The sequence below is a fragment of the Carcharodon carcharias genome, chromosome 5, assembly GCF_017639515.1.
Source record: "Carcharodon carcharias isolate sCarCar2 chromosome 5, sCarCar2.pri, whole genome shotgun sequence".
NCBI lineage: Eukaryota > Metazoa > Chordata > Chondrichthyes > Lamniformes > Lamnidae > Carcharodon > Carcharodon carcharias.
Window position 1 is genome coordinate 115,409,983 of NC_054471.1, and position 27,701 is coordinate 115,437,683.

The 27,701-nt window shown below is 45.1% G+C and overlaps 1 protein-coding gene across 2 annotated transcripts in view; it reads left to right on the forward strand.

Moving 5' to 3' along the window:
* LOC121277650 (protein eva-1 homolog C) overlaps positions 1-27,701 on the forward strand; it is a 430,530-nt gene that overhangs the window by 280,125 nt on the left and 122,704 nt on the right. The window contains exon 5 of one of the 2 annotated variants that reach the window (XM_041187246.1): positions 18,214-18,357. The exons of the other annotated variant lie outside the window; for it this stretch is intronic. Within the exon in view, the coding sequence (XP_041043180.1) occupies positions 18,214-18,357 (144 nt within the window). The remainder of the gene's footprint in view (positions 1-18,213; positions 18,358-27,701) is intronic. 2 annotated transcript variants of the gene reach the window in all.

Genomic DNA, 27,701 nt, shown 5'->3' on the forward strand with positions numbered 1-27,701 from the left:
CATTGACTCTAATGACTACCTGGATTGGCTCAGTTCTTCCCACTTTCGGGCTGTGTAGTGAATAGATGTCAGATTCTGCTTCCCCTGCTTCTTCAGTAAGACAGATTTTGCAATTTCTACCTCTGTTCTTGAAATGCTGTCTCAGCCTATCTTGACAGTGCCGCATTATGTTACCACTGAGGTGGCTGAAAAAGCATTCAATATTTCTGAACTGTTAATCACCTGCAGGCTGCCTGGATGCATTTCTCTCATTAATGTTGTGGGTTTTCACTGTAGTAACGTTGTTTCTCAGTGGTCTGTACATAGTAGGCATTCCCTGCTTTCTGCGGAGTCTGACATTTTTGCGCCTTTTGTTACTGGTCCTTCACCCCTACAAGATGGACTGCGCCATTTTGTGTATCAGGAATGAGGATAGGAGGTGGTGGCATAGTGGTAATGTCACTAGACTAGGATCCAGAGGCCCGGGTTAATATCCAAGGGAATATCAGCCCTGGGTATGTTATTTTAATTTGATGAGTTTCCTTTGTAGCTTTTGTATTAGTTACAGTACTCTTTTAAGGGGTTGTGAATTAGTTAATTTGGTCATTTGTTTTGCTTTGCTCAAAAGAGTATGAAGAGAAATTTGCTGCCTGCTTTTTCTGTGACCTTGATAACTCCCTGTTCTATATTTATGCAGAGTGAGTGAGGTTGCAGCCCCTTTTCTCAATATCCAAGAGGCCTGCTCTCCAAGTTTTGTTTCCACTTCAGCCTCACGCTCCTGATCTTTGGCCACCCTGTACGGAGGGGGCGGGCCTGCACCTATGCCTGGCCAAGGTGGCCATAAAGAGGTCTAGGCAGTGGGCGATTGCGGGGACTGCTCAGCCTGACTGCCTGCCTCTCTTCCATGATTATGCCTGCATCAGGTGTCCCTGGAGAGAGAGAGCACATTGTCCACCAGTACTCATGAGGCTTTCCACGACTGGTGGTCACTAGTGAAGGGTGGGGGTTGACTGGAGTGCATCATCATCGCAGAAATGCCATTTTAACTTGATGAGTTTTCTTTCAAGTCTTTAGTTAAAATAATGTAAAAGTGCCCCTTTCAATGGGCATGTTTATTTTTCATTTGTTTCTCAAAGGTTTCTTGAGTGTAAAGAGAGACTTCTGAATCACTGGCTGTTGATTAGGGAGGACATTTGTAATGCTGTACTCTGCAAATTAGTACAGTATTAAGTAAAAGATTGGCTTTTAGTTTCTTATTTCACCAGCTAGCTGCTGGATGAAATATTAGCTTCCTGTACACTTCTGTGGAAAGTTGGTTGACATGTTGCTGATGTCCTTAGTGGAAACCTGAAATGCTTCTGAAGCATAAATGACCTTGACAGGAACTCCACCAAATGCAGATACATACGATTCTGCCATAGATTGCAGTGTCTGGGTATTGTTTGGTGAGTTCATAGTGCCTATGATTCAACCTGAGCTGCTTGGTGGTCTTCTGTTGACCCTCCTGATTTTCCTTTCAAAAGGCACAAATAAGCACATTGCCATTGGAAAACTCAGTGTGGCGCTCTCAGGGCTGTTGGGAAAAGAAGATAGAAACAGCAATTTCCAATATAGCTCACAAAATCAAAATTAACCTGATTATTTGGCAATTCTTTTCCCAAAGCTACTATTTAAACCTACTTCCAAATACACTCTGGGTCTACGAACGCCCAATTTATATGGTTTGGTGTTGTGAACAGCAGTAAACAGGTAGAAATTATGGAAGATGACATGCATGATGTTATTGAATAGTATAGCACAGAAGGAGGCCATTCAGTCCATCAAGTCTATCCTGGTTGATGCTATATTGGCCTCATTTACAATCTCATTAACATTAGTTAAAAACAGGTTCTTTTCTGACCCAATTTCCGGTTTGCCCGACGTCATCTTGTGCTATTTCACATCTGTTTGGGTCGGGCGCATGCCTGCCTGCAGGATGTAAAATTCTGGCCATAGGAACATGGAACTTTGGAGCAATACTAGGCCATTTGGCCCTTTGCACCTGCTCCACCTTTCAATAAGATCATGGCTGATCTGGTTGTCGTCGTCTCAACTCCACTTTTCTGTCTGCGCCCCCCCCTGCCATATCCTTTGACTCTCTTGGTCTATCCAAGATATATCTAACTCAGCCTTGAATAAATTTAATGACTCAGCCTCCACTGCTTTCTGGAAAAGAGAGTTCCACAGATTAATGAGACAAATGAGACCCTCTAAGACAAAAGAATTCTCCTCATCTCCATCTTCACGTAACATTTTTCAGCTGAGAAAGCAGGCATGCAAATTGCACCCAGATATCTGCCTAAACTGACCTTGAGCGAATGACGGGGGAATGCACAAACATTTCAGATGGTGATATCTGTTTTTTTTAAACCCCTTTCTCAGTGAAACATTTGGGTCTCCCCTTGGTATCTTCTCCTATGCCACAGCCAAAACCGGGAATTTAGTGGGCAGAATTGTACACATCCTCACCAATGCCGGCTTCCTCGCAGCCATTTAATATTCTAGCTGGAGGCGAGATTTCCGCCCCTCACTTGGGAGGAAGGCCCACCTCAGAGAGCTGCTGGTCTGGTCAGGGGCTGGGGGTCATGATGACAAGGCCAGGTGGGGAGGGAGCATCTGGGCTGTGGGGAGTGGAGGGGGAGGTTAGACATTGGGGTAGGGTGCACGATCTCAAATGGGGGCCAGTAATGGAGGCACCCACCCCCACCTTTTCAGCCCATGGCATGAGCAGAGTGAATAAAATTTGCGGCTGGGCAGGAGGCGACCCTTTGCTGGCCAACATTTGGCCACTTAAGGGCCTCAACTGGGGCAAGGACAGGCCCTAGGCCTTGCTCACCCTATGTAAAATTGTGGACAGGTCAGAGGCCAGCAGGAAGGCAGGGGGAAGGTCGCCTGGGGAATTTTATGGGCTCCCCTGCCTGCAAACCCACTGGTGGAGGGCTGTAAAATTCTGTCCACCATGTGGGGAATAGATTCTGCCACTATGGACTGGATTTCCTGGTCCTGTCAGTGGCAGGCATTGTCATGGGTGGGATGGAAAAATTTGGACAGTGGTCAAAAGTCAATCCCCAAATTCTCCTGTCCTGTTCGCAACGATGCCTGCCGCTGGCAGGACTGGAAAATCCCACCATATGCCTCCATTATTTAAATTGTCTATCAATTTATGCTATACTTTGAATGTAATGTATTATCTCTATAACCTGAGGGCACATTCCCTAGTACAAATACATACTGTAATTTTAGGTATAACAATAAGTAACAAAGTGTAGGCTGTGAATCTGAGCACACAGGTTTTGGCAAAGTTATTTACGAGCCTTTTGTCAGTGAACAGTATGACAGTGAGATCCATTGTACTAATAAACCGCTCATCAATCACTACAACTGTCCCCAAGATATAAGGCATGAATCATTCATATTGGATAAGAAGAAAATAAGAGTCTGCTTTCTGACACTTGATTTAACTCTTTAGCTCATTGAAGCATTCTTTCATTATATGCTTGGATATACAATTGCTCCCCCTATCCAAGTTTCCATTGAGGTCTGCCAGGATTTTATTAACATTTCATTTGTGCTTATAAGAAAACCCAAAAGGTTCTCTGCCTTTTGCCATTAAAAATTTCCATGTGGAATATGCTTACTAATTGTTAAAATATTTCATTCTTTCATATTGGCGACAATATGAAACAAATTCACTTTGTTCCAATTCCTGACCTGTCAAAGTGGCAAAGGAAGGATGTGAGTGAAACACAGTGATGCTGGCTTATACAATATTGTAAATTGTGCTTAGTCCAGATCCAGATAACACTGTAGATGAATGCCATGAGAGTAACTGTTGGTTATATTTTACGATTACGTAATGTGAATGTTTTAATATGAATCAGTTATATGTACTATAAGAAAGGGGCAGGAGCAGATCACTGAGTTAGTGTAAATAGAGAGGAAGGCAGTTTGGACCTACGGGGTCTAATTATCAGGTTGAGGAAGGAAAGGTAGGCCTCAACACTCCTCTGAATTGCAACAGGGATTTCTCAGGAGAAGAAAGGGGGATGGAAACATGCTATATTGGGTCTCTGCCTCCTCACAATGCTCCAGGATTTCCAATAATTGCTCAAATACACCAACCTGGCTGATGCCCTTCAGTAGGCACAGGACAACAATAGGCCTCAAAGAAGTAGATGTTTTTTCCTCCCTGGCAAGGATATCCAATGAAGCTATCATTAGGCTTTATCCCTCAGTTTGGAGGATCTTTGGGTGCCAGGCAGCAAAGGCTGATGTTTGATTCTATTTTGTTTATAACTCCCGAACAAACTTTAGGCCTGAATGCTTTCAGGATGTTGTTTTCCCAACAGGAGCCGGAAGACTCCAAGGCCAATAGCCAGTCCAGCAGCTAATCAGGCCTGCGGCTGGGTCTGTGTTCCTGCCTGTTTCCTGGCACAGTTTCCTGTCACAGGATGGGCCTGCACTGAGGCCATAACAGGCCCACCCAGATGACCAAGTTCATTAACTTTTGTCCTTCTGAAGCAGAATGGGAAGAGAGAAAACTCAGGGTCTTAAGCCCTAAGGAAAGTAAAATTACTGCTGTTTTAGTATCTTATGGCAGAATTAATGCTGACAGAACCCTGCAATGATAGCTAGCAAGCAGTGTAACATAGACATCTTACTGAGGTGATCTGATCCAAAAGCAATGATTTCAGTGTAACTCAATTGCTGGGACTGTGTGGTAACACTTCATATTTATAGATGTGAGAGTAAGCACTAGAAGAAATCAATTTAATTGGAAGTTCTAGAGCTTCAATTCCATGAACCTGATGATATCTCTTGGCTCTTGATATCAGTGTTTATCAACTGGGTGAATCAGACACCAGAAGCTGACTGAGGAATGTTACAGCACCTAGTTTTGAAACTGATTTTCCAATGACATGCAGGCAGGGGAGGAACCTCACCCAGTAGCCCAAAGGTCAAAATATTTTAATCTTCTCTTTTTTTCCCTGAAAAATGCAGCGACAGATTGAAGCCAGATTTACCATCTTGCTGTTCCCAAAGTCTCCACCAGTATGCCTCATTAGAATTTCAGAATTGTTTTTTTGAAAAATATACCTTGTTCATAAAATATCTGGAAGAACATTCCAAACCATTTCAAAATCACCATCACATAAGTACAATCAGATTCAACTTTTACACATGTATCACAAGGTGCATCAATGCAATCAATGAATATTACAATCATTTCAATATGGTCAATGCAGACAATCAGACAATGGTATTGGAGTTATCAACTTACATCATGTTGCACTCTGAGGTGCTTCAATACGATTATAATACAATTAGTATTCAATGCGGACATTCATTGTGAGCTGTACAGCCCGAGGGGCTCTCAGCAGTTCCCAGCCCCTCAGTGCACTGTGGCAGAAAGGTCTTAGACAGCGACCTTTCCCCATTGCGCCTTTGCGGCGGCTGCCCCAAGCTTTATTGTGTCCCTAAGCACGTAGTCCTGGACGTTGGAATGTGCCTGGGTGTAAAGATTGTATCCATAAATGTGCATAGCATTAAATCTACTACGTGATGTGTTGCGACCTTGGACTACCTTGCCAAGGTCAAAGCTGACCTGTTTCTGCAGGAGTGTGCGATACCTCACCTCAGCTCCTATAGGCAATGGTCACGATGGTGGTCACATGGGCCATCGATCTGGTCGGGAGGAAACGACTCTCGTTCTTCCAGCCTGGGTATTCTGCTGCGGGGAGGCAACTTCACCGTCTCCGTGGTTAAGGAGGTGGTGGGCGGGCGCCTCCTCGTAACAGACGTAATGTACAAGATGCTCCACTCCGGTTAATTAACGTGTACGCTGCGGCACAAAAGGGCGAGCGGCTGACGGTTTTTCAGCAGCTCCCACTGCTGCTGTCGACCTCCAGGCCGGTCATTCTGGGCAGTGACTTCAACTGCATCATCGATGCGGCTGGACGATCTGGCAGGGTCGACAGCAGATTGGACGCTACGTCCAGATCCCTGAAGGAAACAGTTAAGGATGCCAAGCTGCACAACGTCTTCAGCAACCCTGCAGATGGAGCGCAGCGTAGATACACCTGGTCACGGCCAGACGTGTCCATCCGTTCCAGGATAGACTTCCTTTTTGTGTCCCGAGTGTTCACGGTCAGATCCACCGTCGTCAAGCCGGTGTTCATCTCTGACCACTGCCTCCTACTGGCTGACTGTCACTTAGAGGAAGACCAGAGGGTGGGCAGGGGGGCATGGAAGCTAAACGTGCAACTGCTGACCCCAAAGAACATTGAGGAGCTCAAGAGGGATTACAAAGGTTGGAGAACCGTGAAACCCCTCTTTGAGTCCCTGACACACTGGTGGGAAGCGATCAAAGGAAACATCAAGAGGTTTTTCATCCTCAAAGGCACCCAGAAAGCTAGAAAGGAACAGAGGGAAATGTCCCGACTCCAGAAAAACATGCAGAATCTGCTCCGGCTGCAGTTGATGGGGGTAGACGTCAAGGAGGAACTCCAAGAGTTGAAGAGTCAGCAAGCCTCGCTCTTTGCCTCGGAGGCCTCCAACATCATCTTCCGTTCTAGAGTCCGTTCTGTGGAGCAGGATGAGATGTGCTCAAGTTTCTTCTTCCAAAAGGTACACAGAGAGAACACTGTGATCAGCGGCCTGAAGGAAGAAGACGGCTCAGTAAAGTCATTGCAGTCTGACATTTTGAGGATCAGTAAATCCCTTTATGCCGGATTGTATGACGTGAAGCCCTCAGTCAGCACGGCCTCCCAGTCCTTCCTGTCCTGTCCTCTTAGACGACAGTACACGGGAGAGCCTGGACAAACCACTAACTCCTGACAAACTGACTAAGGCCATTGAGTCCTTCGAGAAGAGTAAAACTCCCGGAAGTGACGGCTTGCCGGAGGAATTGTATTCGGCTCTGTGGGACTGGATCAGCCTGGACCTGCTAGAAATGTATGAGAGTATGCTTCTGGTCAGAATCCATGAGGAAAGGCATCATCACTCTCATCTACAAGCACAAGGGGGAAAGGGAGGAGATTAGAAATTGGCGATCCATTTCACTATCGAACGTGGACTATAAGATTCTGTCCAAGGTCATCGCCAATCAGGTCAAGTCCGCTCTGGAATTGGTGATCCACCCTGACCAGACCTGCACTGTGCCGGGCAGGAAGATCTCTGATAGCCTCGCACTGCTCAGGGATACGATTGCCTATGTGCAGGACAGGGGTGTGGGCACCTGCCTCATCAGCCTGGATCAGGAGAAGGCCTTTGACAGAATATCGCACACCTACATGGTAGATGTGCTCTCCAAAATGGGGTTTGGGGAGGGAATTCACAATTGGATCCAACTGCTCTACACCAACAGCAGTAGCGCAGTCCCAATCAATGGGTGGGAATCGGATAGCTTTCCTATTAAATCTGGAGTCAGGCAGGGCTGCCCTCTCTCCCCTGTCCTGTTTGTGTGTTGCATAGAACCCTTTGCTGAGTCCCTCAGGAAGGATCCGGGCATAAGAGGAATGACAATCCCAGGCAGTGGAGGCACTCAAGTCAAAGCCTCCCTGTACATGGACGATGTCGCCGTCTTCTGCTCAGATCCTCTGTCGGTGCGCAGACTGATCCACATCTGCGACCAGTTTGAACTGGCCTCGGGAGCCAAGGTAAATCGTGGGAAGAGCGAGGCCATGTTGTTTGGGAACTGGGCTGACCGATCCTTTGTCCCCTTCACTGTCAGGGCTGATGGCCTGAAGGTGCTGGGGATATGGTTCGGAGGGACCGGGGCATGTGTTAGAAACTGGAAGGAGTGAGTGGCTATGTTGCAAAGAAAACTGGGCATGTGGGAGAGATGCTCCCTCTCCATTGCGGGTAAGAACCTGTGAGGCACTCTCGCTATTGCTGTACGTGGCGCAGGTCTGGCCCATTCCAGACTCCTGTGCGATGGCGATCACCCAAGCCATCTTTCGCTTTATCTGGAGGTTGAAAATGGATCATGTCCGCAGGGACGCGATGTATAAGCTTCTAGATAAAGGGGGAAAAAACGTGCCCAACATCGCCTTCATACTGAAGGCCAACTTTGTATGCGGCTGCATCAAGCTGTGCATAGACCCTTGGTACGCAAACACCAAGTGTCACTATGTGCTGAGGTTCTACCTGTCCCTGGTGTTGAGAAGGATGGGTCTGGCCACGCTGCTGTGGAACGCTCCAAGTAGTTGGACCGTGCCGTACCACCTGCCCCTGGCGGAAAAATTTATGCAGAGAAACACCTTTGACCACAAGTTCATCAGGCAGTGGTTGGCACGTAACGTCTTAGAGGCCCTGCGGGAAAAGGAGAGGGTGGATCCTGTGGGATGGTTCCCTGAGCAGACTGTCAAAGTCATTTGGCAGAATGCCTCATCGCCAGAACTTTCCAACAAGCACCAAGACGTAGCTTGGCTGGTGGTGAGAAAGGCCCTCCCCGTCAGATCCTTCCAACACACAAGGAGTCTCACCCCCTCTGCACGTTGCCCTCAAGGTGGCTGTGGTGGGGACGAGACCGTTGTTCACCTCCTTGTGGATTGTGCCTTTGCAAAGAAGGTCTGGAGAGAGATGCAGTGGTTTCTGTTGAGGTTCATCCCAAGCAGTTCTGTGACACAGGACTGTGCTCTACGGGCTGTTCCCAGGGATACACACCGAGACAAACATCATCTGCAGCTGGAGGATCATCAACTCAGTGAAAGATGCTCCTTGGTCAGCCCGAAACATGTTGGTCTTCCAGCGCAAAGAGTTGTCCCGGACCGAGTGTTACAGACTGGCACCTTAGAATTTCAGAACGACACTGACAAAGGCTTGAGGAGACTGTGCTTCCATTCCTTGTGTATGTGTGATAGAGAAACCTAAGACTAAGGAGATGGCACCTTAAAAGGAGGGATTCTCCCTTCAAGAAGCAAAATTAATGTGTGTTGAAGAAATACCCTAATTCTGAGGAATAGTTCACACATATTTCACACATAATTTATTGCAGATGAAACAATCAGCTGTTTTATGCCAGTTTATTTTCACTTTGTGTCTGGCAATAAACTATTTTGCATATATTAATCTTTCAGCCAATTGCTACTCCACCATTATCAATATGAAAATCTGACAATAAATTGAAACTCACGAAAGACTTCACACCTGACATAATATTTAGTTGCTTTGATTTCCATTAAAATTCTATATATTTTTGTAGGGTGTTTCTTTGAAGTCCTAGGGTGGAATTGTCCCAGATTTGCACTAAGTGCGGTAGTAGGTGGGGAAACGATGTTTTACCCGCCAGCCGCAATGGTGGGTTTTCACACCATATTATCCCAAACCCGCTGCATTAATTATGCATTCCTGGGAAACACACCGTTTCCATGGCAGACGAGCTCTTATGCGCCCGCCATGCCACCACCTCACCACTTCATCATGAGTGGCGCCATATTTAAAGTCCAGCCGTGCGCACACCTTCCAGCCAGGACTGCTACACAGAAGATATTGCCCTGAAAGGCAAAAAGACTGCAGCTCCCCAGGTTTAATGAAGCATCCCTTGAGTGCCTTTTGGACGCTGTGGAGGCGCACTGTGATGTCCTCTACCCCTGCTGTGGTTGCAGGATGGGCAGCAACATCATTAATCCAGCTTGGAAGGTGGTGGCAGCAGTGGTCAGCATCAACACCCTGCAAAAGAGGGCAGCCACCCATCGCCGCAAGAGGTTGAATGATCTCCTCCATTCCGCTTGGGTAAGTCACTCTTCTCATCACTTGCAACTCACAGACTCACAAGCACATCACACGTCCAACAGGGCCCTCACTCACTGCCAGTTCAAGGGACGTCATCATTCACTCTCTCACACACACCTTCATTGTACTCATCCCATCCATGGGACCTCTCACCATCCACACATGCTAGATATACTTATCATCTGGCCTGGTAGGCACCCTGCTTATAAGCTCTTCATCTCGGACAAGCTGGCAAACAACAAGAGGGAGAGGTTGCAGACTGGTGGAGGATCCTTATGGACTTTGAAGACAGAGCCACCCAGCTGGCCAGTGAGGATCTGGAGCATTACTGTGCTGACAGTGAGGTCGGCGCTGCTCTATCAAGTGAGGATCCAGCAGTGCAACATCTATCAGACAACTATGCTGTGAATGATGTGTCCTGTTTCACAGGCCACTGCCATGCACCAATTATCTCATCTTGCTTTTGCAGGCACATCTGGGAAACAGTCAACAGAGTCCATGACCCAGAACTTCCAATCAAGCCCTGAAGAAACTTCTGAAGAGGAATCTGAAGGCACCCTCCTTGAACTCCCATCATAGTGCTCAGCCACACCCTCCACTGGCTCAAAGACACACACCTTAGTGGGACCTAGCTTTAGAGTAGTCTCAGAATCACAGTCTAGTAAGCACATCACACTTTCTGATCCAAAGCAGGCAGAGGCAGGGACTTCCCAGTCCATGGCACTTAGTGGACTGCTGCAGGCCAGAAATTTTCCGAGACTGAGTCAAATGATGCGTCTCTGGATTTGGTCATGTCACAGCTGGAGCTGCAAAGGCAAGCTCGGAAACATCAGGAAGGGATGACCACCGCACTCCTCAGGTTGCAAGGCATGATAGAGGAATCCATCCGCCTTCAGGCTGAGGTGATAGCTCCAGCTTGCCAGCGCACTGTGGTCAACACTGGTAGAATGGTGGCCGCCATGGAGACCTTGGTCCAGGACATCACTCCTGCGTTGCTGCATGGGCTGAACTCCATCGCTGACGCCATAGTTGGCCTCCAACAGTGTGTACATAAAAGGGGTGCTGGGAAGCTCAATCTCACTCCAGCTTCCCCTTCTTCTCACAGTGTCAGCCAGGCACCCACTGGGAGGAGGAGTAGCAGGTGCACGTTCCAGGACAAACTACCCAGGTGACTCTGGGAGTGTCCAACCCATCCGAAACCCCTCTTTCTGTGACCCCAGCTGCTCCAGCTCCACAGGCCAAGGAGGGTGCCACTGCCACTTAGCAGAATCCCAAAAGCAGGCCAGGGCCCTCTAGGATTCGGCCCTCCAGAGGACACCTGTCTTGTCATCATAGACAGGGCGCAGCAGTCAGCAGGCTGCCTTCACCTCCACTGTGGATGTCCGGGGAGCACCATGATATAGCGGCAGGGTTAGGAATGTAAAGAAGAATTAGTTACACAGCCTGAGCACAGGTGCTAATCATTTGTACATAATGTTCACTATTGTAAGTAAACTCTCAACAATGTTTCGCTGCTTGTGGCTCCTTGTTCTGATGAGCAGTGTTCATATCACTCAGATGTGAAATCTTTCTGTATAAGATAAAGGTAGGTGTCTCAGCCCAGGCTCTCTCCCCTGTGCTCTGTGCAACCTTCAGAACAAAGTGATGGTCCAGCCTCACACTCATTTCACACATTACTGATGCCTGCACCTTGATGGTGCTGGTCATTGCTACCACAATATCTTGAGCAGGAGTCACAGAGTTCTGTCATTCTCCCTGTGTGCTCTCAGCATTTTTAAGGTGGGGCCGGCCCCCATCTCTTCAGCACCTGTGACCAGTGATGCTGTACTCCAAGTGGGGTCAGGTGCTGAAGGCGGACAAAGGATCAGGCACTTTCAAAGTTTCATGGCTGCATCTCCATGATATGAAATAAAAACAGAAAATGCTGGAAAAACTCAGCAGGTCTGACAGCACCTGTGGAGAGAGAAACAGAATTAATGTTTCAAGTCCGTATGACACTTCCTCAGAGCCGTTTATCTCCATGATATGACCCTGATCACAGAGTGGAAGTGAGCAGCCCTCGGCCAGACAGGAGTCAAACATTCTCAGAGACTATGTGAAGATCTGTGGAGTGCCCTCACTGCATGCCGTCATCATCCTTCTGCAATTGAATGATTATTATGACCTCCATTGCGTCTCCATGACAGGAGCATTATCACAGAGGGTTTGTGCGTTGCCATAGGCTAGACTGGAGTCAGACATCCATAGACGCAATGTGAGGATCTATGGGGACACCTCACTGCATGTCGCCATCATCCTCCACAAATCTAGCAGCTATATGGGCCTCCCAAGTGCACCTTCCTCATCTGGTCAGTGCAGGGGTCTCATCGCTGTCATTGTCGCTTACGAGGACCTCTTCACTCTCATCATTGTCGCTGTTCTCCTCATCTGAGGAGACCTCCAGATCCTCCATCACCTCTCAGCCAAATCCTCTCACCGTTGCAGCACCAGGTTGTAAAGGGTGTGGCAGGTGATGACAATGCGTGACACCCTCTGTGGACTATATTGCAGGGCTCCACCAGATCGGTCTAGGCACCGGAACCTCATCTTCAGTATCCTGATGGTTTGCTCCACCGAGTTGCAAATTGCAGCATGAGCCTCATTATGCCTTCTCTCTGCTGCAGCCTGAGGCTGCCACACAAGTGTCATCAGCCACATCCTCTGCCGGTAGCCCTTGTTCCCCCGGAGCCAATCCTGCAGCTTCTGTGGACCCTGTGACATGCCAGGAATCTTTGACTGACCGAGAATGTAGGAATCGTGCACACTCCCTGGGAATCATGCACAGACCTGCAGGATGTGTTTGTGATGGTCACACACCAGCTGTACATTCAACAAATGGAAGCCCTTGTGGTTGACATAGTTGATTGCTGTTGTGACAGATATCTGAACGCCACGCGAGTGCAGTCGATGGCACCCTGCATCCAATCACTCTTGCATCCTGGCTGTCCTGGTCCCGGATGAAATGCACAAAGTTGTGTGCCCTCGCAAAGATGACATCCGTGACCTCATGGATGTATTTATGGGTGGAGGCTTGTGATATCCCACAGAGGTCACCTATGGAGCCCTGAAAGGAGCCATTGGCGTAAAAATTGAGCGCCTCCGTCACTTTCATGGCCACTGGAAGTGGATGCCCTCCATGTCCCTGTGGCGCCAAATCCTGCAGTAGCTGGCAGATGTGACTGAGTCATTCCCTAGACAAGTGCAGTCTTCGGTAACACTGGCTGTTGGTCATCTGCAGGAATGAAAGGCAGCGTCTATAGACCCTGGGTCTAGCTGGACACCGACCAGCGACAGCTCACTGTAGCTCTTCTGTGGCGTTTGCAGGAGCCCCAGCCGCCCCTTCTTCCTGAGGGTGCTGTTCCTCCCTCTGCACAGCCAGGCGCCTCCGTCACTCTCATCTCCGTTGTCTTAGCTCCATCTCTTTCATCTCCAAATTCTGTATGTCACAAGGCATGTAGCTAGTTCACCAGGCTCCATGATCCTGATGTATTCCTCCTGCAGGATGATAAAGAGGGGTAGCTTGGGTGTTCTAAGAACCTCGTTTGGTTAAGTGTGACAGCCCCTTAATGCACCTTGGAGAGTGCTGGCCACCACTTGGATGGCCAGAGATTAGTGCTCTGCATGGCTTCCCTAAATCCACCCACCTCCTTCTCACTCCACCTGACCAATTGGTGGCAGCTTTGCCCATTGGACTGCATGCTGTGCTTTCAGCTCAGGCACAGGCATTCTCCTAACCCACACTGCAAGGTTGCACTGTTAACTTGATCCATGGGGGAGGCTGGTCCAAACCTGTAAGATGACATTGCAAGGGCTGTGAACGCCTCCACCAGGACTGCTCCATGGCCAGCTTTAGCAAAGAAATTGTACAATGTGCCCAGTTATCAAACTGCTCTGCAGTCCACTGAAATGCTCATTAGTTTGCAGACTGTGCCTGAGGGGTGAAATGCTCTGGAGCACTTGGTGGCACTTTGGTAGGCTTGACAAATGTGATTTGGACAAGCTGAGTGAGTGAGCAAATGCATGGTAGTTGCAGTATAATGTGGATAAATGTGAGGTTATCCACTTTGGTAGCAAAAATAGGAAGGCAGATTATTATCTGAATGGCTATAAATTGAAAGAGGGGAATGTGCAATCAGACCTGGGTGTCCTCATACACCAGTTGCTGAAGGTAAGGATGCAGGTACAGCAGGTGGTAAAGAAGGCAAATGGTTTGTTGATCTTCATAGCAAGAGGATTCAAGTACTGGAACAGGGATGTCTTGCTGCAATTATACAGGGCCTTGGTGAGACCTCACCTGGAATATTGTGTGCAGTTTTGTTCTCCTTATCTGAGGAAGGATATTCTTGCTATAGAGGGAGTGCACTGAAGGTTTACCAGACTGATTTCTGGGATGGTGGGACTGACATATGAGGAGAGATTGAGTCGGTTAGGATTATATTCGATGGAGTTCAGAAGAATGAGGGGGATCTCATAGAAACATATAAATTCTAATAGGACTAGACAGGGTTGATGCAGGATGTTCCCGATGGTTGGTGAGTCCAGAATCAGGGGTCACAGTCTGAGGATGTGGGGCAGACCATTTAGGACTGAGATGAGCAGAAATCTCCTCACCCAGAGAGAGCCTGTAGAATTCGCTACAACAGAAAGTAATTGAGGCCAAAACATTGTATGTTTTCAAGAAGGGGTTTGATATAGCTCTTGAGGCAAAAGGGATCAAAGGATATGGGAAGAAAGCGGGAGCAGGCTATTGAGTTAGATGATCAGCCATGATTATAATGAATGATGGAGCTGGCTCGAAGGGCTGAATGGCCTACTCCTGCTTCTAATTTCTATGTTTCTATGTTAAATATCAGAGGTATCAGAGGTTCCAATGCTTGAAATGTATGTTGAGAATGTGAGTGAGGAGGGCAGGCAACCTTATGAATACAAGGGTGTGATTGAAAAAGTCATATTTTACTTGAAACATTGGGCTAGATTTTACATGCCCTCCCTGGCCATGCCTGGCGGCGGGGGCACATAAAATAGGTCAGTTGGCTATCCTACCAGCTTCCCATCAATCCCAGAGCTCACCTGCATAATATGCTAGGTGGTAGGTGCCAAAATCAGCTGTCTGCCCGCCATATGTAAATAAATAATTAAGGGTCATTTAAGCTCGTTAACAAGCCTACTGACCTGAATAATATTCTGCTCACACCATAACATGGTTTGCCTGGGCAGTTGGGCAGGAGTGAGTAGGCTAATTTTGAAGGCCTACATGAGAACTGATGGAAAGGAAAGGGGGTGGACAATATTCGGGGCTACCCTGCGCACATCTGGGCCACTGCCCCAAGATGTCAACCCTCTCCCTTCAGTGCCACCTGCCTGATCGAACCTAGTCCCCACCCCAACTCTTCCCCCTCCCTGGGCTCTGGGATCCCTCCCGTTCTAAACCCTGGGGACTTACCTTCTTGGGGCAACCATGGTCTTTGTCGGGCCTTCTTCCTGCAATCCCAGCAGTGCCCACTGCTCAGCTCTGGTACTGCTGGGATTGATGGAGCTGCCAGCCAATCAAATTGGATGGCAACTCCTGAGGGCGGCACTTCCAAGTAAGGGGCAGAAACCCAATTTAGCCCACCCACAATGTTTTATGGCAGTGGGGTGGGCTGGTATGGAACAAGTTGCCTTCTGGTTGACTTTACTTCTTGGTGGGGTGGTGGGGGGGCAAGTAATCCACCCGGCCCCACCCTCGTAAAAAGCCACCCGTTAGCTCTGTTTTTCTCTCCACAGATGCATCAGACCTGCTGAGTATTTCCATCACTTTTTAATTCAGGTTTCAGCATCCATAATATTTGAGGATAAAGGAGCGCAATGGTTATGTTTGTGGGCTAGAAATCTGGAGGCCTGAATTAATGATCCAGAGGCATGAGTTCAAATCCCACCACAGTTGCTGGGGAATTTAAATTCAATTAATTAAAAAAAAACTGGAATAAAAAGCCAGTATCAGTAACTAGTGAAACTATCAGATTGTTGTTTAAAAAAAACATCTGGTTCATTCACGTCCTTTAAGGAAGGACACCTGCCATCCTAATCTGGTCTGGCCTATATTTAACTCTTGACCTTGTCCTCTGAAATAGCCGTGTAAAGTACAGAATCTTATTCAAGAAGTCGGATCACCACAACCTTCTCAAGAGAAATTAGGGATGGCCAATAAATGGTGGCCTTACCGGAAATGCCCACATTCCTGTAAATTAATTATAAAAGTTTCAACTGGTGAAGCTCTTGGGAATGTGAATTAAGCCATTTAACATTCGAGGTCTACTGAAAGAAAGGGGCATCTGGCCCCTCATGCTTGCTCCATTCAGAGTCTATGGGTGGAATTTAACTGAGCCCACCGGAGTGGGCATGATGCTGGGAGTGGGGGGCAGTGGGAGAATTGCGCGGAAGTATCCACATCGGATTCCCGGCTTCTGGAAAACTGTTCTTAACTAAGTTGGGGTTGGGAAGGACCATGCCCTCGGGCAGCAGGATCTTAATGAGCCACTTGATACCAATTATCCCTGAGCCCACTGGAACTTGGTGGAGGCTCAGGGAAGCCCATGGCTCCCCAACGCTGCCCAGCAAACCTTATCGGGTAATTCTCATTTCAGGCAATCAGTACCTGATTGAAGGATCCGGCATCAGGAAGGGGGGTGGTGGGGTGGTGGGTGCTGAGAGCCTTGGCCCTGTCCTTTGCTCTGACCCCCCCCCCCCAACTTCTGTGACTCGCTCCCCGGGATCCCCATCCCACCCCACTCACCTATATCCTGGGACCTCTTTGTGCAATTGCTTTATTTCATATGTTTTTGCCTGGATTTCAGGGATATTTTCATTCATTTGCTGGGATTTTCCAGCCCTGTTGTAGGCGGGACCCGCTGCGGGCGAGGTGGTGCCCCAGCCAGAAGTCCATTGATTTGCAGTGGGACCAGAAGATCCCAGCGGCAGGCAGGTGTGGGAAATCCCGCCCATTATCTGAGAAGAATCGTTCTGAATAACTTCAAATTTTGAATAGTGTTCAGTGTCAAAGTGATTCAATGCGGCCCTTGTACCCCTGAGAGAGGCGTTTGTTAGTTCAGGTCTCACTCCAGGACTTGATTACATTATGTAGCCTGCTACTTCAGTGCATTATTGGGAGAGTGCTGCATTGTCAGACCTGCAGTCATTTCCAAAGATGTTAACCTCAGTTACCTGTGGTAGTTCAGGTGGATGCAAAAGATCTCGTGGCTCTTTTGAAGGAAGAGCAATTAATCCTCCCAATGTTCTGCTTAACATTCTTTCTTCAACTAACACCAAAGTAACCATATTGACCTATCATTCACCTCATTCAATTTTGTGGGACCTTGCGCACAAAAACTACCGTCACATTTGTTGAAATTAAAAAAAAATATTCTCAGTATGTGGGCATTTCTGGCAAGACCAGTATTTGCTGCTCATTCCTTGCTAGACTAAGATGATGATGGGGGTGGGGGGGCGGCCTTCTTGAATGGCTACAGTTCTATGTGGTGATAGTGAGAAATTTGATACAACTGAGTGGCTTGCTAAGACTCTTCATAGGGCAATTAAGAGTCAACCACAATGATGTGGACTCGAGTCACGTATAGGCCAGACAGGTTAAGGATGGCAGATTTCTTTCCTTAAAGGATATTGATGGATATATTATGACAATCCGATGCCTTCGTAGTCATTTTTAGTGAAAGGAGCTCTTCATTTTCAGATTTAAAAACAATACTGGATTCAAAACTGCAGACTCCCATCGTGGGATTTCAACTTGTGCCCTCTGAATTATTAGTCCAGGCCTCTGGATTACTAGTCCAATAACACAACCACCATATTATTCATTACCTGAAAGTTCTTCAGGATGCTTTAAGATACAAGAAAAGGTGATAAATAAATGCAAGTTTTACTTAACCACACTGGGCATTATACTTACTGACTTAATAGGAAGTTAAACTGTTTTTCTTTAATTGGATGTTGTTATCATGCCATCATTGGTTTCCCTTTGTTATCAAAGATGGCTGTTCCAACATGTGTAAAGTCATCTGTTGTACATTCTAATGTGACTGTAGAGCCCGAATGCAGACCTGCATGGCTTTCCTCATCTAATTGTCTGATTTTGTTGGTCTTTCTAGCTTGCCTTTTGTCGTTAGTTGCCTGTACTCTTTGCTGTTCAAAGGGAGCATGTATCATGTATCAATACTAAAATGAAGAAAAATGTAGATATTTTGTTACAGTTATTGACTCCGTTTTGAACACTGAACATGAGGTTTAAAAATTGATCAGTGTTGCCAGTGCATTTTGTCCAAACAGACAGAGCTACCTTTGGCCTGTGGCTGCTGAAATGATGAAACATAAGGATGTACAGCTATCTGAATCACTACTTACACCTCATTATTATGTTTCTTCCAGACTGCCAGTCAACCTTAGCTTTACAGATTATGACTAAACGATGCCACGGGAAGAGAAGCTGCAGTGTATATGCCAGTTCCTATGAGTTTGGTGATCCCTGTTATCCAGGCATCCGCAAATTCCTCAATGTCATCTACACCTGTGGTAAGACTGTGGAATTGATTCTCAGCATTGTCAACATCCAGAAACTCTTTATTTAACTTTTGTAAATATAATTTAAAGGGTGACAACCGTGTAATCTCCTGGACTAGTTTAGATCACCTGAGGGGACCCTAAGGTTTTGCCTCTCCTTGGAGATTACATTGCTGCAGGTGTAAGGGTGAGGTTTGGATGGAGAGAAGAAATGCTTAGTCATGATGCTTTAGCTATTATGGTGGAAGGCAAGCTTGATGGACCAACCTGTTCTTTTGTATGTTGGTAACATAATAGTGTATGGTATGGTGGGTTTTATATCTTTGACCTGTATCTGAACTTAGCCAGGGATGTTGTCATGAAAGTCAAATCCTTCTGACCTACTACCTGAAATGAGCCTGAATAAACTTCCATTACTCAGCTCTAATGGTATCAATGTCATCAACTCAAACAGAAAAATTACTTTTAAGATTAGAAATACCACAATTGTACAGTAGGAAGTGTTTACCTTCCTATAAGAGGAAGCTTTGCAAGGAGTCATTGCTTCAGGAAGAGGATGGGATAAAATTAATGGGAGGAAAAAACATTTTAAAAGGAAATGTTGGCTTTTAAGGTGGATGGAAGGGTTATCTTATACTTAACTGATTTAAATTTCAACTTCAGCTGTGGAATTCAATCCCTAACTGCAAAACATGCATCTCTATCTGTCACACCATGTAGAAAAGCAAAATCTGCTTCACCACTTCTGCCTTTACACAAAGTTAATTTGCAGTACGGTTTCTCAGAATTCAGATTGGAATGCTTCAACAACTTGTTTTTTGATTTGAATTTAACATCATAATCTCATGTTACTTGAAAAAGTATTGTGCAGTTGTCTTGACACTTTGTGTCATGTTAGCCAGGTGTCATGTTGCAAGTCTGGGCAGATAAAGTGAAAATGAATTCAAGGATAACTTTATGAAATTCTGTAATTTTGATATTAGTGTAAAATGGTAAAGTATACACTTCCTCGAATATTCAGTTTAGTGTATGAAGAAAGGATGCTGAACCTGTGCAGTGTGATCATGGAGTTAAGTCCTGATCTGATTATGTGGTAGAGAGGAGTGAGACTTGCTCCTCCTACTCATTGAAACAACATAAATGGATAAAAACAACAGTCTATGTCCTTTCCCCACGATTTCTGTGGACCTTGAACATTATGATAGTAGATCAGGGAACCCCCATAAAAATTTTCCCCAAAATGTTCTTGGACAACAATGCACTGACACTAATCTGATGGTTGAAAGGGAAATTATTTAATGCAACTAAAACAAACTTGATTTTATAATGTTTTACATTGGTGTGAGTGCAGAACATCGCTGTGAACTTTTTGTAATGAAAACTCGTTAATAAAACCTTTTAATATATGTTTGGAATGAATGAGCTTTAAATAGTAACTCCTGTAAACTAATGTTGAAATAGATATTCATAATGACTCCAAGTTTCACATAGGTAGATAATGGAACTCAGGTGGTTTGAATAAATTTGTTGGGTTTGTACTCCATAACCTCAGACCTGCTAATGTATTGAACTTTCATTTTGCAATTTTGAAATCTAAAGATTGGGCAGTTTCATTGTAATACAAACATCAGCAAACTTAAAATCATGCCTAAGATTCACATATACTCAATTCTTCCTATTCCCTGCTTGTTTTAGGAGCGCAAATATTGCAGAACTACTAAGAGATTACTAGAATTATTGGCCTGAATCTTACGCTCGATGGGTGTGCGCGACCGGCAGGCCCGGAAGTGGATGTGATATGCCAATTAACTGATAGCCAGCATAAAACGTGTGCTGAGAAAGGCTCAGTCCTGCCTGGGAGGTGCAGGAAGAAGGGAGATATCGAGAGAAAGGAGGGTGTGGGTTTACGCTCTCTGAAGGCTGACGGCTGCTGTGGAGTTGCCTCAGGGAGCTAAGTAATTTAAAAATGCAGTGGGATCAATGAACTGCTGCAAGCTGTGACAGTATTGCAAATTCAAGCGCCTGACAGCAGACCACATAGCAGATTATCCCTCAAACATCTTTTATTTTATTTAACCCCAGAAATTTTATCCCATCCTGGATGTAGTTTGTAGTGAAAATGTGAAGGCCGCCTGGCTGCCTGGCCTGTCCACCAACTGTAAAAGTGGACAGGCCACGTAAAATCACTGACAAGTGGCTCCTTAATGAGCTTAATTGCCCGGTTAATTGTCGCTGGCCGCGCTTCCGACTCCAACCGTAGGTTATGTGTGAGTGCAGTGACATCAGGACGTGCGCCCGATGTCCTCCCATGCGATTTCACACGTTTCCAGTTCGGGTGTGCACCCACACGATCAAAGTAAAATTCTGCACATTGGGCATGTGTTCATTGCACAAAATCTCAGACTTCTGGTAGGATTGTGAGGTGATGCCATAATCTGCAGGGAGCACATGTTGGAAAATAGTGGATCGCACAATTAGTGACTTTCTGCCCATTACTCAAGGATGGCAAGTCATAGATCATGTACTTATAATTCCCAAGATGTCTTTTGTATGAATCTCACTCTTAACTGACGAGTGTTGGATTGCGCATCCCCTGTTATTTGCAATCCTTTGGTTAAGTATGAATATTGTTAGCTAAGCTCAAAAAGAGGTTATAAATCTTTTCTGAAAACACTATTAAATGTTTTGTTCTATTTAGTAGATAAAGGTAGGAGTGCAGCTTGTATTTGTGTGTTGTAAATCAAAGCAGTTGAAAAATTATTTAAAATATCCTTTTCTTGCAAGTTATTACAATTTACTGTCTGCTTTTGTAATGCTAAAAAAAAGCATATGAGATTTTCACATCATGTTGGAGAGAACCAGAGGTAGGATGAAGAACTATGGAAAAGAAAACACACTCTGTTTCTCAGTTTTAGGGACTATACACCTCAATTTATATTTAAGTACACTAATTATAATGTTTCAAAATTTATGAATGGCTCAATGACTCAAGTTAACAGGTCTACTCTCCCATCCTTTCCTGAACAGCTTTCAGAGGCTTGCTCTCTTTTTTAGCCCACTATCATTGCTAGGTGGCTTACTGGTTGTCAGTGTCAGACAAAACCGTACATTGAAGGTCTTATGATTTCCTCTCTAATTTAGTTATCTTTAGTTAATGATTCGTAATTCTTCATGATCTATTATTATTCATTTGGTCTGGCAAGTCATTTTTGCTTGACTATCAAATTAGTATCATTTATCAATAAAATAAATTATAACGTTAAATATATTAAAAGGAAAAGGCAAGAATCATATTTAAGTAGCAACTTCTCATGTTTCTCAGCAAAATCCCACATAAAATATATTGTGTTTTGAAGCACAGTCAATGTCTGTCCATGTTACTGCAATTTGAGTATGTCATCTAGCAGAATTCAAACTTGTAAACATGAATTTATCAACAAGGATTTGTTATCTCGGTGGTCTTCAGAATGCATGTGAAGATGAAAGCAGAAACCTCATTGACACATCAATTGATTTTGCATGTGTGACTTGACTCTTAGTATCAAATTACCATCCTTGATCCCTTCTGATTTTGTGACACAAATTGGATGGATGAGGTGGGAAATGGGAAGATATCTGCTGATCCCTATCCACTCGCTTCAGTACCTAAGGAAATGCTTGCCCATTTTGAAGTGGTAATTATGTGGTGGCATCTAGGACAAAGCAGCCCGCAATCAGCACCTTAAACATTCACTCTCTCCACCACTGATGCACAGTGGCAGCAGTATGTACCATTCACAAGATGTACTGTAGCAACTCGCCAAGGCTCCATCGACAGCACCTACCATATCTGTATAATTACAATGCCAATTACACCCTGCCACATTTTCACTCCCCTTAAGTGGAACAAATAGGCGCTGAGGCTGTTACTGTTTTCAGTTTCCAAGCAAGGCAATTAAAACTAAAGGTTGCACGGTCAAGGTGCCTAAATGTCCTCACTATCTGTTGTGTTGCTATTCAACCAGAATGTTATGCCATTCACCAGCAGAGGGAGGTACACACAAGTTTCCTGGGTAAGTTAATTTGCATATTAAGTTGTATAGGTTCTTCCATAGTTGTATTCTAAAGGTGCTGGCAGCAATTTTTAGGCTCCAAGAACCTTCGTGGTACAGTCTCTAAAGACTGCAGTTATGTTTAGATAACAAAGGGAGGCCATGGAGCTTCTTTTTTAATTGTGTTTCCAGGCAACTCCTACTGAAGTGTCTTTTGCCAGAGCATTGAGTGGTTACAGGTCAGATATGCCCACAGGATATCAAAGCAGGACAGCTGGGTTGTGAATTTACCACAGTAAGATTTACCCTCTGGAAGAGGTGGAAGGCAGGAGGGCAAGTTTATGGGGTATGGCAGGCAACTAACCATCCAAGTGTGCTAGATTTGCTGCCTGGAGGGAAGTGGCATTGGGAATCACTGTGAACATCCTAGAAACGTTGAAGCATAGAAAGATTTACAGCACAGAAGGAGGCCATTCAGTCCATCATGTCTGTGCAATCCAAAAAAGAGCTCTCCAGTCTAATCCCACCTTTTCGCTCTTGATCTGTAGCCTTGCAGGTTGCATCAATTCAGGCGCATATCCCACAGTTTCCCAAATATGATGAGGGTTTCTGTCTCTACCACCTTTTCAAACAGTCAGTTCCAGCCTCACACTAGCGTTAATTGGCCAGCCAGCGTGAAATCACGGGCGGCAGCCCATTTCGAAGTCACTCCAGGCCAGCTCACCATGCCCAGCCGATGAAGGGAAAATCCTGCCCTCTATTTCGTGGGGCTGGTGGTGAAAGCTGCTGTCGGATAGGACTCCTGACCGATCTTATATGAATAAAGAACAGCATATTGTGGAACTATGTAGTTTCATAGTGTCATATTTGTGCGCAGGGTTTTGCGAATGCTTGTGGTTACATAAGACGTATCTTTATTGTATTAATTATTTAAAGTGGAATTTACTTTTTCATTTTAAGTATCATTTGCCTGTTAATTCATGTGTGATTTGCATTGGTTCTGATTCGTGTTAAGGTAAAAGTCGCAAAATGTACAATCTTGTTGGTAATTTCTTGATTTTGAGTAATTCTGGGTATCATTCAGTAAATTTGGTTTTTTGGTTTACAGTTTCTCTACGGGAGGCTGTAACACTATCCCATCTTTCCTCAGAGCTACAATTCTCCATTCAATCTCCACAGTACCTTCACTAGTGTAATTACATCCTTCTTATAATATGGTGACCATTATTGTACGCAGTACTCTACCTGCATTCTAATTAGTGTTTTATACAGTTCTAGCATAACCTCCCTGCACTTATACCTAGACAACTGCCAATAAATGAAAGTATCCCATATAACTTCTTGATCACCTTAATTACTTGTCTTCCTATCTTCCAGGACCCATAGACATGAATTCCAATGCCCTTCTGTATGCTTCTCAAAATTCTACTATTTACTATTTCCCTTGCCTTGCTTGTCCTCTCCAAATGTATTACCTCGCACTTGTCTGGACTGAATTCCATTTCCCCTTTCCTGCAACCAGACTAATCTAATGATACCTTGCTGCAGTCTACAGCATTCTTCCTCACTATCAGTCATGGCAAATTTTCATTTTTTAAAGTTCTTTCACAGGATGTGGGCTTCACTGGCTAGGTAAGCATTTATTGTCCATCCCCAATTGCCCTTAAGAAGGTGGTGTGAACCACCTTCTTGAACCGCAACAGTCCATGTGGTCTAGGTACACCCACAGTGCTGTTAGGGAGGGAGTTCCAGGATTTTGACTCAGCAACAGTGAAGGAACAGATATAGTTCCTAGTCAGGATGTTGAGTGGCTTGGAGGGGAACTTGGAGGTGGTGGTGTTCGCATATGTCTGCCGCCCTTGTCCTTCTAGATGATAGATATCATAGGTTTGGAAGGTGCCATCGAAGAAGCACCTACAAACCTCTTAATCATGCCCCCTACATGTGAATCTAAATCATTGATATATATACCATGAACAGTCTTTGCAGAACACTGGAAATAACCTTGCCTTGTCTTACTCCCCTTGCTCCCTCTCTTGCTGTTCCTCTTCCATCTCCATAAGGATGGCCTGGAGGGGTATGCCGATGTGGAATGCTGAATCTTCTCGAGTCATTCTAAATATGTGGATGGGTGGGTGGCAGTTAAAATGTGCAGCGCTGAGGTAAGATTGTGTGGGGTGGGGGTGGTGGTCTCAAGTACAAGTCTCAATGAGCAAAACTGTGGGAAAAATGGGTTGCAAATCCAGGAATCAGCAAATTCTTCAAAGCAGTGAAACTTTCCAAACCCACTTAAAATCAAGTGACTGAGTCATTACACATGTTTTATATGGATCTAATTTTCCAACATGCAGTAGTGATGTGAAAGCAGGGACTTCACAGGCAAAGCATCATAAGGTAAGTGGCACTCCTGTATAGATGAACCCTTCCGGGCTTGGACAGGCATATCATCAAAACTGCTGAAAAGATGGAGGAAGCTAACCTCTTGCTAAGGTTGCCATCCATATTCCTGAAGGTTTCATCACATGCTCTGTGCTGCCAGTCACCTGTCTCCAAACTCCAACTATTGGTTACCCGACATGCCCATCTCATGGTGCACCACCTTGCTACACCAGCCAGGAAGGTAACATACCCCTCATTATCTGATTGGATGGTTTGTCACTGTCAGTCTACAGTCTTTTTCCCCGTGTCTGGTATTTTCACAAGTAAGAAACAAAAATGTTAAACTTTTTTTAAATCCGCCCGTAATCTGTTTGCTTGATTGTCCACAGCATTATACTTAAGATTAGGTGGTAATTAATGATGACTCCAGGACAATCCTGGAGGGCTGGCATATGGATATTAGTCTGTAATGCTGACACAGCTGAAGCAGGAGTAACTCAACATATGTCACATAATGCATAATGCGTTACATGTGAGTTTCCTCAATTTTTTTAGCACAATAATGTGTAAGTATTGAAGATTTCAAGGAAATTTGGGGAAAATTTCAATTGGATTTTAGTACAGCTGGCGAAAGAAATAGGGGAATTGAATAAAATTGGTAATCACAGGAAACCTTAGCCTGAGGAGTTGAAGCATCTCATGTTTCAGAAAGTGAGTGCGCAGGGTGCTTAATTCCTAACTCTAGACTAGAGAGATGATAAGAGTCAATGACATGCCCAGCAGGGGCACTGAGGCATCTGTTTCAAAAATGTACATTGCTATTCATTATCACCATGAAGCACATTGTGTCTTGTTTGATTTGCAGGGAAAGTAAAAAGTGTCAGGGAATGTCAGCAAGATCAGAATTAACTTGCTAAGTGTCTTCAACAATGAACTGAAGAGAGTTTTGCTCCAGGGAATAGGTTTCCTGACTTGATACCAATTCAGAGATCTTTTGTTTTGGTCCTTGAGTCAACAAACTTAGTTGCACTAAGAATCAGCTTTGATTTGCCTAGGTGAAAAGAGACAGTTGAAAACTGTTTTGTGCCTTGGATTCTTGGTAAGTATGGTATGAATGATCTAATTGATTACTGCATTTTCTCTTGGTTAGAGTTGAGTCCAAGTGAAATACTTCAGAGCATCTTGTAGTGGATGTGTCTATAACTTTCATATGGTGACATTTCTTTGAATCATTTAATATATCAATTTTGTTTGTATTTTGCAGGAATTAGCTTTTCATGTCATGTTGCTTTTTGTTACCAAATACTGTATAGATAAAATGTCACATTCACTTTGCATATTGTTCAATGTGAAGTAACTTATCATTAACACTTTGAATTGCGTACTGGTGCAGTGACCGTTACACGTGAGAACATTGTGTAGCAAAAATGTTCTGGAAAAAGGTTGTCGGTTTGCAGGTTGAAATATGAGCTTGACAGCTGAAGACAAAGCCCAAAAAGGCAACAAGCATGAGCAAATATTCTTTGTTCTGCTCTGCAGGGCTATCATTAGTCAAACTAATATGCGCTAAAGGCACCCTTGAATTTGTAGTTCTTTTGGTTTTTGAAGGATGAAGAGATGTTACATGCAAGAAATGTTGCAATAAATTTTCATTTCTGGTCTACCACAGGTGGTTGGTAGGCATCTCCTCCAGTCGCCATTTATTTTTAAGTCATTCAAAAGGATGTGAGCCATGGAAAGGCCAGCATTTATTGTCCATCTCTAATTGCCCTTGAGAAGGTGGTGGTGAGCCTCCTTAGTGAACTGCTGCAGTCTATGTGGTGATCGTACCACTACAGTCCTGTTAGGTATAGAGTTCCAGGCTTCTGATCTAGCAACAGAGAAGGAACGGTGATATATTTTGAAGACAGGATGGCTTGTGATTTTGAGGGGATAAGTAGGTGGTGATGTTCATTTGCGTTCACTGCCCTTCTCCCTCCAGGTGGTAGAGGTTAAGAGTTTGGGAGATGCTGTTGAAGAGGCCTTGCTGAGTTGCTGGAGCACATCTTGTAGATGATATGCTTTGCTGCCATGGTGCACTGGGGGTGGAGGGAGTGAATGTTTCATTCAGTGGATGGGCCTCCTTTGTCCTAGATGGTGTTGAGCTTCCTGAAGGTTCTTCGAACTTCAGTTATGTGGGCAATTGGTGAGGATTCCATTACAATCCTGTCATGTGCTATGTGGGTGGTGGAAAGATTTTGGGGAGTCATGAGACCGCAGAATACCTAGCCTTTGAATTACTTTTGTAGCCATGTAATTCTGTCATTGGGTCAGTTTCAGTTCAATGGCAACCCCCTAGGATGTCAATAGTGGAGGATTCAGTGATGGAAATACTATTGAATCTCAAGGTCAAACTTTTGTGCTGTGGGAGATAGTTATTGCCTGGCACGTGTGGTGCATATGCATGGGAGGCGGTGCCATAGTGGTATTGTCATTGGACAAGTAATCCAAAGACCCAGGATAATGCTCTGGGTTTGAATCCCAGCACAGCAGATGGCGGAATTTGAATGCAATAAAAATCTAGAATTAATAGTCTAATGATGAGCATGAAACTATTGTCAATTGTCTTCTGTCCTTACCTGGTCTGGCCTACATGAGACTTCAGACCCACAGCAATGTAATTGACTCTTAACTGCCCTCTGAAATGGCCACTCAATTGTATCAAACCGCTACAAGGTCTGAAAGGAAACCGGACAGACATCGACCTGGGTACCGGTAACAACAGTGGCAACAGCCTGACTCATGGAATCATATCTTACAGATAATGTTCCAGACACCACCATCACCAAACCTAGACAGCACATACCCAGCAGAGGTGGCAGCACTAAGGTATACAGTCAGGAGGGAGTTGCCTCGGGAGTTCTCAATATTAACTCTGGACCATGTGGAGTACCATGTCACCAGATT